We start from the raw sequence: 17486 nt of genomic DNA on the forward strand, positions 1-17486 counted from the left end.
GCTCGGGGCGGTGGGAGCGCAGCGCTCGTGTCCCCGCTGCACCGAGCGGGGTCTCACCGGCTCCGTGCCCCCAGCCCCGCACAGGGGGGGCCGCGGGCTGGGCCCGGCCGTGCTGAGAGGGGGGGGGGCTCCCGGGCCGAGCCGGCCTCTGCCTCTGCCCCTGCCCCTGCCTCTGCCTGCTCACAGCCCCGGCTGCCGCTAATTGGGCTCAGCGGGCGGCGCGGAGCCGGCCCGGAGCCAGCCCGGGACGGCGGCGAAGTGAAAGCTCAGAAGTGAAAGCTCGTCACCTTAACGAAGCCTAACGATGCGGCTGGCGCCGCCGCTTTGTTCCCGTGCCTGGTCCCATGCGAGAGCCGCGGGCAGGTGGGCGAGGGGCGAGCCGGGCCCCCGCTCCTCCCGGCACCGCTTCCAAGAGGCCGGCGCCGGGCGGGAGGGGGGCTTTGCCCCGCGGGGCCCTGCCCCGAGCTGCGGGACCCCCCCGGTGCCCTCCCGCTCCCCGGTGCCCTCCCGCCGCCGGACCCCGTGCGCCAGGCGCAGCCGGAGGCACGGAGCCTCCGTCGCGGAGTCCAGGGCCGCCTCCCGTCGGTGCTCGGCCCCGCTCCGCGCACCACGAAGCGGGAGGGGGCCGGGGGCTGCCGGGGGCTGCCGGCACTCTGCGCTCCTGCCGCCGCTCCCGGCCCGGCCCCTGCCCCGGGCTCAGCCCCTGGAGGGGCGCCCGGTGCCCCCCGCCCGTCCCGGTCCTCTCCCCGCACAGCCCCCCCCGGGCCTGGGGGGCTCGAGGCGGCCCCGGGGCAAACGCGCGGTGAGCCCCGGCCAGGCTCCGGCCCCGGCCCCGGCCCCGGTGCTGCGGGGGGGTCGCGCTGCGGGACGTGGTTACCGGACCGGGCTCCAGCAGGACGGCGCGAGGCAAACACGGACCCGTCACCGCCAGCGGCGGCCGGAACGAGAGGGTGGCGGCAGCTCCCGGCCGCCCGGCGGAGGCTCGGCCGAGCCCCGAGGGGAGCAGCCCCGCTCCCGCGGGCAGGAGCGGCCGGCCGCGGACACCGGAGCCGGGAGGCGGCGGGGCCTCGCCTCCTGCCAGAGCTGGGACGGGGACACCGGGCGGTGCCGAGGGACCCGCTGGGACCGCGGAGGAGCCGGGGGGACCGGCGGGCCCGGCCACCGCGGCTGGGGCCGGGGAAGCATCCACGGGGCACCCCCCGGCGGGAGCTGTACCGGCGGAGGCACGGGCGGCCCCATCCCTCCCCCCCCGGGGCGGTGCGCGCCCAGCTGCCCCCGCCCGGCCCCGCCGCTCCACCGGCAGGTCCCGGGGTGGTCGGCACCGGGGCGGAGCGGAGCGGAGGAGCCGACACCGGAGACCGACGGCAGCGGCAAGCGCGGGTGCTCGCAGCTCTCGGGCGCTCTCACCGGTGCTGGAGGAGCCTCGCGGCAGCGCCGAGCACCCGGTCCGGGGGCACGGGGCCGCCCCCCCCGATCCCCTCCCCGTGCCAGCGGGAGGAGCGGGGCGGTGGGAAGCGGCTCCTCGCCCGCGGTCCCTCCCCCCGCGCCGGTCCCTCCCCCCCGAGCCGCCACCGCCGCCGTCGTCGCGGCTCCGGCAAAAGTTTTCGCCGGAGCGGCCGAGCGCACCGGTCCCGGTCCCGGTCCCGGTCCCGGTCCCGGTCCCGGCCCCGGTCCCGGTCCCGGCCCCGGCCCCCGCCAGCACCGAGATGCGCACGGGATCCGCCGCCAGCGCAGCCCCGACAGGTACGGGGTGGGGGGGGAACGGAGGGAGGGAGGCGAGCGCCCATCCCCGCGGTCTCGGGGCTCCCGGACGGCACCGGCGGACACCGCGCGCCCCGACGCGTGGCTCTGGACCCGGCCCGGAGCCGCTCGGCTCCGGGGCCGCTGCTCGAGCCCCGGCGCTCCGCAGCCGCAGCTCCCCGAGCCGCCCGGTGCCGGCGGCCGGCCCCGGCGGGGCTGAGCCCCTGGGCGAGGGGTGTCCGGTCCCGGGGGCGTCCCGCGGGCCGGGCCCGCTCCGGAGCCTCCAGCCGCCTGGGCAGGGCTCAGCCGCCGGGCACCCGGCGCTGGCGCGGCCTCCGTGCTCCCCGGGAAAGCGGCACCAGCCGGGCTCGGGCGCAGCGGGAGCATCTCCCCGAGCAGCCCTGGGCAGCGCGGTGCCCGCGGAGGGCACGGCAGAGCGCGGCTTTCTTGGCGGCACCAAAGCCGGGGACGCTTCGCCCCCCTCGCAGCACTCCCCAGGCTCCCCGGGTGCCGCAGGGGCCCGCTGCGAGTGCCCTTTGTGACTCTGTCCCGAGCTCTGCTGTGTCAACACGGCGTTGGTAAATGGCTTTGTTTAACCAGGACATGTCGGGTATGTGACCTTGCCGGCCTTGTGGTTGCATGCGCATCTCCAAAGCAGCAGCAGGGCTCACCTCTGCCCGGCGCTGAGCTTCCCAGCCCACCTGCTCCCTGGGGTGACAGGGGAGAGCAGGGCATGCCGGTGCCGGGCTGGCTCAGGCACAGAGGGCAGAGGACGGGCGGCTGCGGCTGCCCAGCCAGCACTGGCCAAGCCCTGTGTCCTCCCAGTGCCTCGCTGCACACCCTGTAATGTGTCTGCCTTACCCCACACAGCACTCAGCTGCACGCATTGTGGGTGTCCTGACCCATGACAAGTTCAGCTGTTGCCCCTGTGATTTCCTCGGCTTTATCTGTGCATCCGCGGGAGAATTCAGGGCCTGCAGTACCCCTCCTCGTCATGTTAGTGCCGCCCCAGCTGCAAGCTCCTGTCCTTCCCACCAATCCTCACTCCTTTCCACACACTGTGATGCAGATTTTTTTGTTCTGTTGCCTGGAGAGGGGAAGAGAAAAAAGGCTGAGCGGAGAAGAGGCAAAATATGGATTAAAAATAGTTAATGAAAAAATGTGACCGCAAGCCCTGAGCAGCAGTGCAGCGTTGAGACCAGCTGCGGAGCACAGCTCTGCTCTGTGCACCTCTCTGTGCCAGGCACAGGCAGAGGCAGGGGCTGGGAAGCCAGCAGCAGGAGGGGTGGGACTGCTCATGTCCCCCTGTGCTCCTCCAGCGTATCCTGCCCGGCCTTGTGTCCCCCACGGGCAGGGCCCCAGTGCCTTCCAGGGGCCCGCATGCTGGGGTCTGTCTGTCCTGGTCCGGGGAGCTTGGCCAGGAGCGCTGCCTGCAGCCCTGCACCACCACCATGGTGCTGCCTCGGGATGGGGGGGACCCTCCTGGGACGGGGCTGCTGCAGACGCCGTGTCACTTCCCACTGAGACACCCAGACCCCGGCACAGGGACGGCCACGGCGCTCATCCAAGACATGAGCTGGGCTGGAGAGGCAGGTGCTGAGCTCCCAGTGCAGGCACACGCACACACGCCTGCCTGCACTGACCTTTTCCTAGGCTTTTCCCAGCCCTGTGCTTCCCCTGCGACACGTTAACCACACGTGTCACCCGCTGCGTCTCTCGCGCTGTCCTCCTGTGCTGCATGGGTTTTTCACATCCCCACTCACGCGGTGTGATGAACGAGACAAACCCGTTTCCCGAAGCTAAAGCCCCTCTCCCAGAGCCCCGGGCAGCGGGTTTATCTGACCCCTTCTTGTCTGCACCTGCAGACCACTCCTCTCTTGTGCTGGGAGATGCCCTTCCCCTTCTCCTTCAGTGCCAGGGCAGTGCTGGAGGTGATGGAAACAGCGTTCGTCCTAAAGGCACAGGGGCTAAAAACATTTGCTTGCATCCTGTGTTTCTGTTGACGAAAATGCTGTCAGGGCTGGTTTAGGTTTTCTTGGTCCAAAGCGACACAGACCCCAACGCTGTTGGTGCCTCCTGACGTTGGCTCTCTCCATGCCGCCGCTCCGTGTTTCAGAGCCACGCAGCTCTGTGTGAACGAGCCGTGGTCCTGCAGCGTGCGAGGTGCTCCGGGCAGCTCAGCAGTTCCTCCACCACGGAACTTCTGTGTGCTGGTTCAGAGGGGAGGTGGGGGCTGGAGCAGTTGTGGGTCGCAGGTGGGGAGCAGGAGGCGTCCCAGAGCTCAGGGCAGGGGCACAGACAGGGGCAGCACAGGGTGCGGGACAGCCTCCCCCCCGCACCTCCCCACCGCAGCCATCCCTGGCCACCACTCGTCCTGCTCGCTGCGGCCCTGGGAAAAAAGAGGAGCAGTCGGCAGGGCCAGGCTCACGCTGGCGTTGCATCAGCCCTGGCCTTCCACCGTCCCCTCCCCTGCCAAGTGCCGAAGCCCCTGCTGTGCCGGCTTGTAGCTTGGAGCTCAAAGCCAAGCCAGCCGTGGAAAGCGCTGCATTAGCGCACTGGGGGCTAATCCCTGTGCCTGGAGGGCAGCAGCCCCCACCGCCGCCTCCTGAGCTCTCGGAAAGCCGCGCTCCCACCCCAGCCCCTGGGATTGGGGGGGCGAGAGCCGTGTGGTGGGACCGGGCTTCAGCCGCCTGCGCCAACCTCCCCAGCGCTTGTGTGGGGCTGCGGCTGTGCCAGAGCGCTGCCAGGTCACGTTGCAGATGCCCATGAGTGTCCCCATGGAGGCTTCACCAAGCCATTGATCCATGTAGCAACGAGCCGCAGCGATCCCAGATGTGGGGCTCGTTGCCTTGTCCATGTGATGGCAGCCCCAGGGGGGTGAGGGGGTGGGCAGGGTGGCGTCAGGCCAGCGGCAGGGCCTGCACACCCTCAGGCTGGGGCACAAAATCCCCAGGTGTGCAGCCTCCTCCAGAGCCGGATCCTTCTTCCCTCCTCTCCAGTCGCAGGCACAAAACCTCCCCACTGCTGCGCTCAGTGTTTGCAGCCCGGCCTCCGCGAGGGTCAGCAGCCGCAGGGCCGTGACACAGGGACACGCTGCATTGCCCAACGCCAACATGGGGCAAAAGTCCCCTGCACAGCCTGTTCCGGAGGCTGCAGCCCCCAGCAGATGCTCCCACCTGAACAGCAGCTGCTGGGTGCCCACGGCTCGGCACAACGGGCACCCACAGGGCCTGGCAGGTGGGACGTCAGGTGGTGGGGCCGAGGAACACATTGTCAGGGGCCGGTCAGTAAAGGCAGCTGGTGGCGAGGAGATGGGTCTGTTCTGTGGTGCTGCCTCCATCAGCGAAGGACAGGGCACGGGGGCCTCACGGCCCCGGTGGCTGCAGCGCATCCAGCAGGAACAACTGAGCCGAGCACCGTGGGCACCAGAGCCGGGTCCCAGGAGGTGCCAGAGCCACACCGGACCCTGCTGTGCCGGCCCCGTGGGGCTGTCGCCCCTCCTGAATCGCTCCCTAACCCTGCAGAGCCAGGACAACCAGCCCTTGGTTCCTCTGGCATGCCTGTACGCCTGCTAGAAATCTCAGCGTGGGGTGACCGAACGGTGGGGTCCCCCCGCCCCGCAGCCCAGAGGGGAGCGGGGTCAGCGCGGCTCCACAGGCAGCTGGGGCAAAGGACTTGGGCAGGGCCCACTGCAGGGCCAGGGTGCGGCGGGGGCCCCGTGCTGGAGGAGCGTGACCGGCCCCGTGCGCCAGAACCCCTCACCCAGTGCAGTCTGCCCAGCTTGGCCGCAGCAGGGCCCCGGGGCCTGGGGACCGGCTGCCAGCCAGGGAGGGGAGTCTAGGGCAGAGGCCTCCCCACCACCAAATCCCACTGCAGGCCGCTAAAAATAGAGACACCTCTGCCCCAGAGCTGCCTGCCCAGCCCGGAGAGGGGCCGCACTGGCTGCACGTCACTGCTGGCCCGCGGTGCCCCGGCGCGGTGCTGCTCCCGGTGCGGGGATGCTCGGGGCAGGGCCGGGCACCTGCAGGTCCCCGCGGGGCCACGCCGTGGGTGGCAGCACAGGGGGGCAGGCGGGGATGCTGTGGGATGGGGATGCTGGGGCAGGCAGGTGGCTGGCGGGCACCCACCGGGGCAGGTCCCCGCTGCCAGAGCCCAGCCACGAGGTCCGTCTGTCCCCGGCGGCCGCGCCGTCTGTCCTGGGCTGCCTAAATAAGGCAGCGAGCCGGCAGGTCCGGCTCCCCGCGCCGCATCTGGAGCGCCATGGGCTGATTAATGAGCTTCTCAGGCAGCCATTGCGACATGGCAAGTGGGTCTGCACGGAGGAAACATGACTTTCCCAGGGATAAAAATAGGCACGAGCAGCGCGGCGAGCCCTGGGAGCGGCGGCGGGCCGGGGAGCACAGGAGCACAGCGCTCCTGCCGCTGCTGGGGGAGGCCGGGGCTCGGCGGTGCCGCAGCATCTGCAGTGCCCGCGGCACTGCCCCCGCCTCAGCTGCCCTCGTGCCCCGTGGCCACGCCGTGGGGCTGCCCACAGAACGGCCCCTTGTCAGAGGGGCTGAAATCCCGCTCAGGAGCCCCGTAACCGGCTTAGGGTGGATGGAGAGAATTACAGCTCCTCGTGTGCTGAGCTTTGTGGGTGAGCTCCCAGGCACCGTGTCAGATGAGGCACCGCGTTGCTCACCCAGGCTGGGAGCAACAAAGCCAGCAGCAGAGCTGGTCTGGGGCCACGGCAGCCCCGTGAGCCGGGGATCCCTGCGGGTTAATGGTTAACCACCCCGGGGCTGGCAGCGTCCCTGTCGGATTGGGCTCCGCCACCTCCACGGCCACCTCAAAACCCCGCAGGTGCTGAGGCCGGGGGACCATGGGGTGAGGGACGGGGTGCCCCAGCCATGGGCTGAGCTGGCTCTGGGCACCGTGGCCATCCCAGGGCTGTCCCAAGGGCCCGGGCACCTCCACAGGCAGCCAAACACCTGGGTGTAGATCCAGGATCAGCGATGCTGAGAGCCACAGCACCATGGGGTAGAGGGGAAGGGGGCAGCTCAGGTGAGGGACGTTCCTGGCTGCCTGTTGAGATCCTGGGCTCTCAGGGGTCAGCACCATCACACAGCTGAGCACCAACACCAATATGGGGGGGCCTGGCCCATGTCTGTGAGTGGTGTGTGGCAGGGAGGCTGTGCCCCCAGCTGTGGCCATGGGGAGGATGAACACATGCACCCCATGCCAGGGGTGTAGGAGGGAGGGGATGTCACGTCCTGCGTGTGGCTGTGCTCCTCTTGCTCAAGGCTGGTGAAAACGCCAGCCCGAGGCACGCTGGCTGCTTGGTGTGCTCTAGGAAGGCAGAGGGGTGACTTGGCCACTGTCACAAAGACATCCTGGGCAGGAAATGGCAGGTGCTCAAGGGCTGCAGTCTGATGGGAAAGTGCACAAACAAGAAGGTGAAAGTCAGAGGCAGGTGGGCTGACAGAGGATGGGGCCACGAGTGTGGCGGTGTGAGCGGGGGCTGCTCCCTGCAGCGCATCCCCGGGTTGTGCCCTGGGGCAGGTCCCACCACGCGTCCCCATGACCCGTCCTCTTGTTCAGGGTCACCCAGGCACCAGGGCCCTCACCCCCAGGGCAGAGGAGCTCCCGAGGGCCAGTAGGAAGCCAGGTCCCCTGCTCCTTATGCAGCTTGTGGCCCAGCAAAGGGATGTCCCAGCCACGACTCCTCGCCCTCCTGCTGCTGCTGCTCTGCTGCCAGGTAAGGACGGAACCCCCCAAGGAGCCCCTCACCACGCCATGCTGCGGCAGCCACTGCCCAGCCCTGCCATCCACATGGCACGGCACGGCACGGCACGGCATGGCACAGCTCTTCAGCCTGTGCCTGCCCACAGCCATCCTTGAACCCCGGGGCCAGCGGCCGCCTGCCCCTGCCCAGCCCCGGTGACCTCTGTGCTGTCCCCAGGGCCCCTCCGCCCAGATCACAGATTCCCTCTTCGAGAACTGGAAGGCCTACAAGGAGGAATGTCACCGCAACATGAGCCGGATGCCTGCACCCACGGGTGAGAGCGGGTGCCCCACGTGCTGCCCCAGCTGGGATGGGGACCCCAAGAGGGCGGGCACAGGGGGACAGCGGGGACCCTCTGTGGGTCGGCCCCGAAAGCCCCACCACGTCCCACCTCTCCGCAGAGCTGGTCTGTAACCGAACCTTTGACAAGTTCTCCTGCTGGCCCGACGCGCTGCCCAACACCACCATCAACGTCTCCTGCCCCTGGTTCCTGCCCTGGTACCAGAAAGGTGAGGGCAGGGCGTGGGGCAGGGCCAGGCGCATGGGCAGGGTGCGCAGCTCTGTGCGTGGTGCTCGTGTGCCGTGCACGCGGCTCCGGCCACCTCCCCTGGGCCAGTGCACGGAGCCCGGCCATGGCTGGGGGCCCGCAGCAGCCCCGTGTCCCTCCTCTCCGCACAGTGAGGCACAGGTACGTCTTCAAGACTTGCGGGCCAGACGGGGAGTGGGTGACGGGCCCCAAGGGGCAGTCCCTGCGGGATGCCACCCAGTGCCAGGTCGACGCCGAGGACCTGGAGGCGCAGGTGGGCAGGGCTGGCAGGGGGCTCCGAGCAGCCCCCCCGCCCCGTGCTCTACAGCCCCGCACCCCGCCCTCACCCGCTCCTTCTCTCCCAGGAAAAGTTCGCCAAGACCTACGGCAGCTTCAAGGTGATGTACACGGTGGGCTACTCGGTGTCGCTGTGCGCGCTGCTGCTCGCCCTGGCCGTGCTGCTGGGCTTCAGGTAGGGGCGTGGGCAGGGGCGGGCAGGGGCCGCGTGGGGCAGAGCACTGACAGCGAGCCGCTGCCTCCCCAGCAAGCTGCACTGCATGAGGAACTACATCCACATGAACCTCTTCGCCTCCTTCATCCTGAAGGGCGTCTCCGTGCTGGTCATCGACGCCCTGCTGAAGACGCACTACAGCGACAAGATCGATGACTACAAAGTGCGCATCTGGCTGAGCGACGAGGTGAGCGGGGGCACGGGGGGGGCACAGGGGCGTGGGTGGTCGGCAGCCCCTGACCCCTGCCCGCAGGCTGCCGCAGGCTGCCGGGCGGCCACGGTCTTCATGCAGTACGGCACCGTGGCCAACTACTGCTGGCTGCTGGTGGAGGGCATCTACCTGCACAACCTCCTGGTGGTGGCCGTCTTCTCCGAGCGGAGCTACTTCACCCTCTACCTGTGCATCGGCTGGGGTGAGTGCGGGCAGGCACAGGCTGCGGCGGGCTGGTGCCCCATCCTCACCCTCGACCCCGTGCCGTGCCTCACCTGCCCCTCCCTGCCTCCCCCCCAGGGGCACCCATGCTATTTCTCATCCCTTGGGTCGTTGTGAAGTTCCTCTACGAAAACATCCAGTGAGTACAGCCCGTGCATGGCGCCACGAGGGGCGTGTGGGGGTGTGGGTCATGGGCAGGGGTGTGTGGGACACGCCACGGGGGAGCAGCCCCAGGGAGGCTCTGCGCTGCCATCCACGTGCGGGGAGCACAGAGCAGGGCTGCAGCGCTGGCTTGGCTGCGCCTGCCGACACCGCGCTGGGCTCCAGCAGCCGCCCTGGCCAGGGGCTGCCCAGCAGTCCCCGTCCCCCTCCTCCACAGGTGCTGGAGCACCAACAACAACATGGGCTTCTGGTGGATCCTCCGCTTCCCCGTGTTCCTGGCCATCCTGGTGAGTCCCCAGCCCGCAGCTCTGGCTCTGCTCAGCCCTTCGCCTCCACGGCTGCCCTGGGCAGGGGACAATGCTGGCCGCCCTGTCCCCGCCGCCACCCTGCTGGCCCCTCACGGGCTCACTCTGCTCTGCTGCAGATCAACTTCTTCATCTTCATCCGCATCATCCAGATCCTCATCTCCAAGCTCCGTGCGCACCAGATGCGCTACACCGACTACAAGTTCAGGTGGGTGCTGGCTGCAGCCCCAACCCTGCACTGTCTGCACAGTGCACATGCTGGTTTGGTGCGTGTGCGTGTGTGTGTGTGCGTGTGTGTGTGTGTGTGCACAGCCCCTGGCCCCGGCGCTGACGCTGGCCCCTCCAAGCAGGCTGGCCAAGTCCACGCTGACGCTGATCCCCCTGTTGGGCATCCATGAGGTTGTCTTCGCCTTTGTCACGGATGAGCACGCCCAGGGCACCCTGCGCTACGTCAAGCTCTTCTTCGACCTCTTCCTGAGCTCCTTCCAGGTGAGCGCAGCTCAGCTGGGACTGGCCACGGGGACCCTCCCTGCTGGGAGGGACCGGACCAGGGCCGGGGCTGGGGATCACCTGTGCACCTCTCACACCTCTCCTGCCTCCGCCCAGGGGATGCTGGTGGCCATTCTCTACTGCTTCGTCAACAAGGAGGTGAGCAGCTGGGCGGGGAGCAGGCAGCTGGGGGCCTGGGGGACTGCAGGCACAGGGCCAGGCTGATGGTGGCCGCCCCCAGGTGCAGTCGGAGCTGCTGAAGAGGTGGCAGCGCTGGAAGCTGGGGAAGGACCTGGCGGAGGAGTACAAGCACACCTACAGCCACGCGCCCAGCGCCCGCAACGGCGCCGGCAGCGCCTGCGAGAAGCACCAGCTGGTGAGCGGCTGCGCCAACGGGCTGGGGCGCAGCCCGGCCGCCTCGCGGCCCCCCACCCACTACCTCGAGAGGAGCGGCCACGGCACCGCTGAGCACCTCGCCCTGGGGGACCGGCACCACTGCTATGAGTTCCCCGAGACCACGGCCGAGAGCCACTTCTGAGCCTGTGGATGGACTGGGAGGGCTGCACTGGTCCTTCTGCGGCAGACTGAGCCCACTGCGGCGGCCACTGCCTGCCCCCCCGTCCGGCCGCCCCCCCGGTGCTGCACGGGGCCCTGCCTGCCCGGCGAGGACGCTGTGACAGGCCGGGGTCGCGTGGGACAGTGGAAGCGCCTGGGGCAGGCGAGCGGGGCCTGGACCTCTGTGGGAGGGGGCCAGGGGCTGAGGGGAGACCTGTGGGGCTGGGGGATCTGGGGGGGGTGGGGGTGGGGGGGGTTCATCCTGTGGTGCTGCTCTTGTGCGCCTGCGAGACCCTTTGCGCAATGGTGTAATTTATCTGTCGTAATTGTGTAAATAGGTGTGGGCCCGTGCCGGGCTGCAGGGCCAGCTCTGAGTGAGCCTCTCTGTGGGGAACGGGGTCGGGGGACCAGGGACACTGCGGCCCCAGAGAGTGCTCCTGAGCACCCCCAGGTGCTGGGCACAGCCCTGAGAGCGGGACGGGGCCCATCGCAGCGGGGAGCTGGGCTGCACCAGGAGCCGCCGCGCCGCCTGCCCTCCAGCCCCACGCAGGTGAGCGAGGCAGAGCTGAGGGGGCCATGGGCTGCAGCCCCCCCTCACCAGCACATGTTCTCCTCTGGCTGCTAATCAGCTCTGTCCTCACACCGCCAGGAGCCCTTAATTAAATCATTTGGATCTGCCCCTTGGGCACCCGCGCTCTCCTGGGAGACGGCACAAGCCAGCGGTGGCCGCTGCCGGCGCTGAGCACCACGAGCACTGCGGGGCACAGGGCCGTGGGGCACGGGGCCGCGGGGTCCCACACCCAGGGTCCGGGAGTGGCGCCCGCACGGCCCCGCGGGTCGGGCCAGAGGCAGCCAGCGCGTGGAGGAGCGCGGGGGGCCGGCACCCTAAGAGGCTTGTGCCTCGCACATGAGCGCTAAGCCCGGATGCCGCGGCTTTAGGAACCACAACCGCTTTGTGCGGGGATTAGCCGCAGTCACGGCCCCATGCCGGGGGTGCACCCTGCTGACGGGGGGCGCTGGGACGGGCAGCTGGCTTCAGACACCTCCATGGCCCCGCGAGCCCCGGGCACGCTGCAGGACCCACACCCACCCAGCACGTGGGGCGTGCCGAGGAGGCGACGCTCGGTGCCGTGCCCCAGCAGCCATCCTCAGCCCCACGCAGCCCACAGACCCCCCCCAGACGAGCATCCCCCCACGGCCCTGGCCCCAGCCCTGCCTGAGCCTGCTGGGAGCGAGCCCTGGGCACAGTGAGGGCAGGGGCCTGGCACGCTGTGGGGAGGGCCTGCCCACGGCATGGGCCCTGGCTGCGTGGTGCTTGGCTCCTGGCAGCAGCGGCATGCCGGGCACGCAGTAATTTTCCTCTGTTTACTTCACAAGTTGCCGCCTGCCCCAGCTGGGTGTGCTCTGCTTGCCCACCGTGTGGCCACTCCAGCGCCAAGTGGGGCCCGAGCTGTGATGGACGGGGTGGCCGGGGCTGCGCGACCACAGCGCCAGGGCAGCAGTGCCCATGGGGGAGTGGTGCCATGGGGCTGCGTGGGGATGGGGACAAGGACGGGGATGGGGGTGAGGATGGGGTTGGGGATGAACCCTACCCAGAGCTGTGGTCCCATGCCAGCCAGGGCAGCCCCTAAGCAGACACAAGCTGCTCGCCCCCTTGGCTGTGGCCGCCACCGCGGCCTCCTGACGCGGTAACAAGCCTAATTGAAGCAAATTGCTGGAGCACGAGGCGGTTTCTGGGAAGGTAAATATGGTCATCACGCGGCGCCGGGCTCAGTGCCTGTTGCTCCAGCATTGCCATGGCAACTCCCCCCTGTCCCCCCCGCCATCCCCTCGCGGCACCACGACGCCCCGATGGGGCCAGGCTGGCCCCACGGCACTGGGGACTCGGGGACCCCGGCACCCCCCGCCGGCAGGATTCCGCTGGCACCGTGCGGTGGCTGCACCGTGGCTGCGGCTCCCCCAGCACCCCCAGCCCATGGGGGCCCTGTGGCAACGCGGGCACCCAGCAGCACCCCCTGTCCCCAGAGCCGGGGGGGCAGCAGTGCTGCCTGTGTGCACACAGGGTCCTGACACTCACACCCCACACACGCACCCCCCCACAGCGCTCACACACACACACAGAGGCACAGATACACACACAGAGTACAGAGACACAGACACACACACACACCTGAACACATCCTTGCTGCACACACACTCACAGCCACGCTCACACACACGCTCACCCACACACCCACACGCACCCACTCGCCCACCACTCCGCCGGGTCTGGTACTCGCAGCCCCCACCCGGTACCCGCAGCCCCCAGCCCGACGGGGCTGACATGCTGACATTTGTGGGCAGAGCAGCGCGGCGATGCGGCCGCTGGCGCCCGCGGGTTCCCATGGCAGCACTGGACGGGGACGTTCTGTGCCGGCCCCGCGCCGCTCGCCCACCCACGGGCGCCCCGGCAGCCGCCACCGCGGCACCAGCGCTGGGCGAGCCCTGAGACACGGCCCCGGCACCCCGGGGAGCGCCGGCTGTCTGAGCGGGGCTGAGCGCCGCTGCTACGGAGAGGAGCGAGCAGCAGAGACAGAAGACGGGGGAGAAACGGCAACCCGGGAGCGGTACCCGCGGGGCGCCCTCCTCCCTGGGTCACGGCGGGCAGCCCCCCGGTGCCCGCGAGGCCGCGGCGCTTGGCCGCCGCCCGCCCGCAGCAATACTCCTGCTTCATCAAGGTAATTGGAGACCACAAATTGGTCTTCTAAGTAGATTCTGCCCGTTACCATTCTCTCTTTCCACTACTTAATTCAATGATACAACACATACCTCTCCTCCTCCCACAACTTAATCTAATGATAAAAACCGCATCCGAGTCACGGCGAAAATAAACCGTGGCCAGGTCCGGTTTTTATAGGTAAACAGCCTGATCTCGCTGCCTCCGGCCTCCCCCCTTCACAGGGGCTCCCCCCGAGCCTGAACTTCACACTTCCTTTCTGCTGCTTCACCGCGGTCACCCCGTGGTTTGTTATTAGTCTTTATAAAAATCACCTGTTTATAAAATCATTTTTGTATGACATTTCATTAGAGCCTGCCTGAGTGACCGCCTCGCCTCCAGCTCCACAGCGCCCGAGCCAAGAGAAAAACAAGGCAGAGGCCGTCGGGCTGGGCTGCCAGAGCCCCGCGTGGCAGCGGGCAGCAGCTCCCCATGGCCGTGGGGATGATGGCAGCACGCTGCTGCCCGCGGTCTCTGCTCACTGCTGCCCAGGGTCTCCGCACACCTCTGGCAGCGGGGGCCCACGTGCAGGCATGGGGCAGACCCACCCGCCGGCACGCACGCTCCCCGCAGACCCCTGTGCCTTGCCTCGGGCTCTCTCAGCTCCATGACGGTGGAACGGGGGCACAGCCACAGCCACAGCCCAGCCTTGTGCTGCAGGCAGGGGTCAGCCGAGCAGCGAAGCCCAGAGCCAGCGCAGGCGCTCCGCTCCCTGCCTCCCTCCCTCTGCCCAGCGCACACCAGTCAGCCCGCAGCACCCAGCAGACCGCCGGCAGAGCCCCTCACCTCCCCTGCAGGCACTCGAGGCAGGACAATGCAGGACAATGCGCACAGTGCGGGACAAGACAGCTCTGTGCATGTTTGGGGCCCCCAGAGCCAGGGCAACCCCGCTCGGCTGCCGTGCTCCTGGGACACGGGGCTGCAGCCTCCGGCACATCACAGGAGCCCCTGAGAAGCGCTGCAAGTGCTGCTGCTTGCAAACAGCCCTGAGAAGCTCCAGGGAAAGGCCAAGGGAGACGGGCCGTGGTGGCAGTGACCCTAAATCCTTCGCTGCCGCTCCCAGCAGAGGGCACCTCCTGCAGGGCCTGGGGTGGAGCAGGGCCCGGGCACCACGCGGCCAACACAGCTGGCACGCGCCCTCCTCGGCGATGTTTTGGAGATGGGAGGTAAACAGGGTCACTACGCAGCACGGAGGTGCACTTGAGGAGAAATTCTAGCAATGCTAAGTATAGTTTAAATGCCATTAAAGCAGGGGAGGGAAAAGGATACGAGTGTATTAATAGTCTCAACATTTAAATCTTTGGTCTAGCAGCAGCTTCTAGGATGCTGGCTCACAGGAGGGCTGCCAGAGCCCAAGGGCATTGTGCTACCAGCTCGCAGTGAAATTAAGAGCCCCAAGCAAGTGCGGGAGCAAGACCCCTTCTGGAAAATAAATAAATAAAAGAGGTGGTTTCTGTTCTCCACCCTACTTGTCCTCAGGACTTGTCTGAAGGGGCATGGAAAACGCTGACGCTTACTGTCAGCACTCAAGTCTAAAACGGGAAGCGCAGGGTTTGAGTGACAAAACAGGAAAAGTTCTGAACTCTAAAAAAGGGAAGAACAAGGGCGCTACACCAGACAGGCTGCAGGCACAGGCGGGCAGAGCAGCGAGGGCTCGGCAGGGCACGGCCCCGTGCGCCAGGTCCAGCACCCACAGCAGCGACGTGGCCGAGGCCTCTCCCCAGCACCAGGCGCCGGCACTGCCAGGGGCACCCAGGGGTCGTGCCGGGTGCCACCGCCCCGACAGAAGCCCCCGGAGGGCAGCAGGCAGCAGCGTGTCTGGCAGCCACGGCCCCCGAGCTGACGGATGCTGCGGTGTGCAACGACAGGAGCAGGCAGAGCCACGCAGAGGCAGACTCAAAAGGACACAAGCTTTTATTTACAACACTCCTCAAGTGACAGACAACAGAAAAAAAAAAGAAAAAAAAAAAAAAAAGAAAAAAAAAGGGAACAGTATAGCTCAATGACAACAAAGGAAAGTTAACAGCAACCACAACTCCCCTGCACCCTGCATCCGCCACGAAGCCCACTCGTGCTGGGCAGAGCCCCAGCAGCCCCCTCCCCACCAGCTCTCTGAGCTCAGGCAGGCAGCAGGCGGCTCCCACAGCTCCCCGCGTGTCCCAGGGACAGCGAGCAGCCCCGCGGCCACGCAGCTCTCTGCCCGCACGGCTGAGGGTGCAGTCACTCTCCCTTGCGCAGAGGTGGTTAGGCAGAAGGAACCTGAGCCTTGCCAGGGAAGCCAATGCCCGCAGCGAGTCAGACCTGCTCGCCACAGCTGCCACACAGCAGCGCTTCTGCCAGCTGTGGAGGCCAGGTCTCTTCAAAGGGTGCGTGTCTGGAAAGCCGTGTTAGTGCTAGAACAGTGAGGCATCGCTCAGGCAAGGATGGAAATAAGCTTCTTTCCGCAAAGTCAGCGCCAGCCCCCCCAGCCCCCTCCCGCCACCTTCTGCGTTGCTGCCAGCGCACTGAGGCTGGGGGGAGCTGAGAGCAGCCCAGCGCTCCCCCTCCGAGCACCTCCAGGATGCTTGGGGCTGGGGCCAGTGCTGGTGCCCTCCTCTCCCTCCACCTGCAGGGAGAGAGGAGTAGCTTCTTTGTCAGCACCGTGGGGACCTGGCCCAATCTAAGCACAAGGAAAATCCGGCATCGGATATGGACCCAAGAGCTTTGGCAGCACTGATGAGTCCCAGGCATTAGCAGCCCGGGTACAAATTAAGCCCTCCCACCAGGGAGCCAGGAACAGGCAAAGTGTGCCAAAGCAGCAGCAGCCAGCTGCCAGAAGGTGCTGAACTACCTGGTGTTGAACTGGGGCCACCTGTCTCGAGGCACAAGGTCAGCACCAAGTCTCCTTCATTCTCCCCTTGGCCTGCTCCAGCAGCTGTGAGCCTTTGGTACGCAGAAGGGAGCAGAGAACTGGCACTGCCGCTACTGACAACACAGCTACTCGGCTCTGCCCTGCCGTACGCCAGACCCCAGCGAGCCTGAGTACGCAGCGCGCCAGGGACAGAGATGGAAGGAGAATAAGTGACCTGTGAGCCCAGCGTGAGGTGGAGGAGGACAGCTGGAGGCCAGAGAAAGCTGCAGGTTAGGGGCTGGTATCTTTTACAAGGGGCTCTGGATGCCTTCGGCAAGCCCCTAAGCATCTTGGAATTCAGGTAGCATCGAAGCCAGCCCCGAGGCCGACCGGCTCTCCACAGGCAGAGTACAGTAACCAGAGGAGGAAATCAACACAAAAATCTCAAATTAAATCTGCTTGAGGACCTTGGGAGACAGCCAATCCGCGCCGAGGGCCCGCCTTAGGACTTCTTCGCGTCCTGTGCGTTCCTCCGCTTCAGATCGCTCAGGTCGACGGGCTTGAACGCTGCCGGGGAGAGAGGGGAGGGAGACACTCGGGCGGCAGAGGCCGCGCCGCCGCCCCCCCCCCCCCGGCCCGGCCGGGCCCCGCCGCCGCCTCCGGCCGCAGCCGGCGGGGGGCGCCGCGGCGCTCACCTTTCAGGCTGGGGTTCGGCATCTTCTCCACGTACTCCTCGACCAGGCCGCGCTCGGCGCCCATCTGGCTGCGCAGGTCGCGCTCCACGCACTGCCAGGCTGCGGGGACACGAGAGGGGCGGCTCGCCAGGGGCAACGGCCGCCGGGAGGGCCCCGCGCCGCCGCCCCGCCGCTCACCCTCGTAGATGAAGCGCACGTTCTCCTCGTGGGCCGGCGTGAACAGCTCGCCGCCGGCGCCGGGGGAGCGCGGCCCGCCGCTCCGCTTGCCGTTGTACACCACGCGGGACACGGGGGAGCTGCAAGCCAAGCGCGGGGCTCAGCCGGGCCGGGCCGGGCCGCGGCGGGGCCCGGGGCCCGGGGCCGGCCCGGGGCGGAGCTCACCTGGCCATGGCGTCGTCCGTGCGGCGGCGCGGCTCGGCTCGGCGCGGCTGCGGGGAGAAAGGAGAGGGCGGCCAGGCCAGGCCGGGGCTAGGCCGCGGGCCGCCCGCCGCCCGTCGCCATGGCAACGCGCGCCCCTCACCTGGGCCCGGCTCCCGCCTCCGCTCGCCCTCGGGCCGCCACGGAAGCGCCGCAGCGCGCAGGCGCGGCCCCGCCCCGCCGCCGGCCGGGCCCCGCCCACAACACCGCGTCGCGTCGCCCCGCCCCCGGTCCGGCGCGCGCTCGGCCCGGCCCCGCCCCTGCGCTGGCCCCGCCCTTGGCCTTAGCCCCGCCCCTCCCGTTG

At 68.4% G+C, this 17486-nt stretch overlaps 2 protein-coding genes across 2 annotated transcripts; one reads left to right on the forward strand and one right to left on the reverse strand.

The window, feature by feature from the left end:
* The first annotated feature begins 1553 nt into the window (after window positions 1-1553).
* Window positions 1554-10686, forward strand: GCGR (glucagon receptor). The gene is made up of 14 exons (XM_084491832.1): window positions 1554-1743; window positions 7321-7477; window positions 7682-7778; window positions 7906-8013; window positions 8183-8304; window positions 8396-8502; window positions 8575-8728; window positions 8795-8954; window positions 9053-9113; window positions 9354-9423; window positions 9561-9649; window positions 9792-9930; window positions 10048-10089; window positions 10172-10686. Exons 2-14 carry the CDS (start codon window positions 7427-7429, stop codon window positions 10466-10468), a joined length of 1497 nt encoding a protein of 498 aa, XP_084347958.1. The 5' UTR covers window positions 1554-1743; window positions 7321-7426; the 3' UTR covers window positions 10469-10686.
* A 4445-nt stretch (window positions 10687-15131) lies between these two features.
* On the reverse strand, window positions 15132-17440 carry MCRIP1 (MAPK regulated corepressor interacting protein 1). The gene is made up of 5 exons (XM_084492696.1): window positions 17286-17440; window positions 17147-17193; window positions 16943-17061; window positions 16766-16864; window positions 15132-16637 (listed from the first exon to the last, which is right to left on the reverse strand). The coding sequence occupies exons 2-5, from the start codon at window positions 17152-17154 to the stop codon at window positions 16573-16575; spliced, it is 291 nt and encodes a 96-aa protein (XP_084348822.1). The 5' UTR covers window positions 17155-17193; window positions 17286-17440; the 3' UTR covers window positions 15132-16572.
* Between the last annotated feature and the right edge of the window lie 46 nt (window positions 17441-17486).

The sequence above is a fragment of the Aythya ferina genome (assembly GCF_964211825.1).
Source record: "Aythya ferina genome assembly, chromosome: 18".
NCBI classification, from domain to species: Eukaryota; Metazoa; Chordata; class Aves; order Anseriformes; family Anatidae; genus Aythya; species Aythya ferina.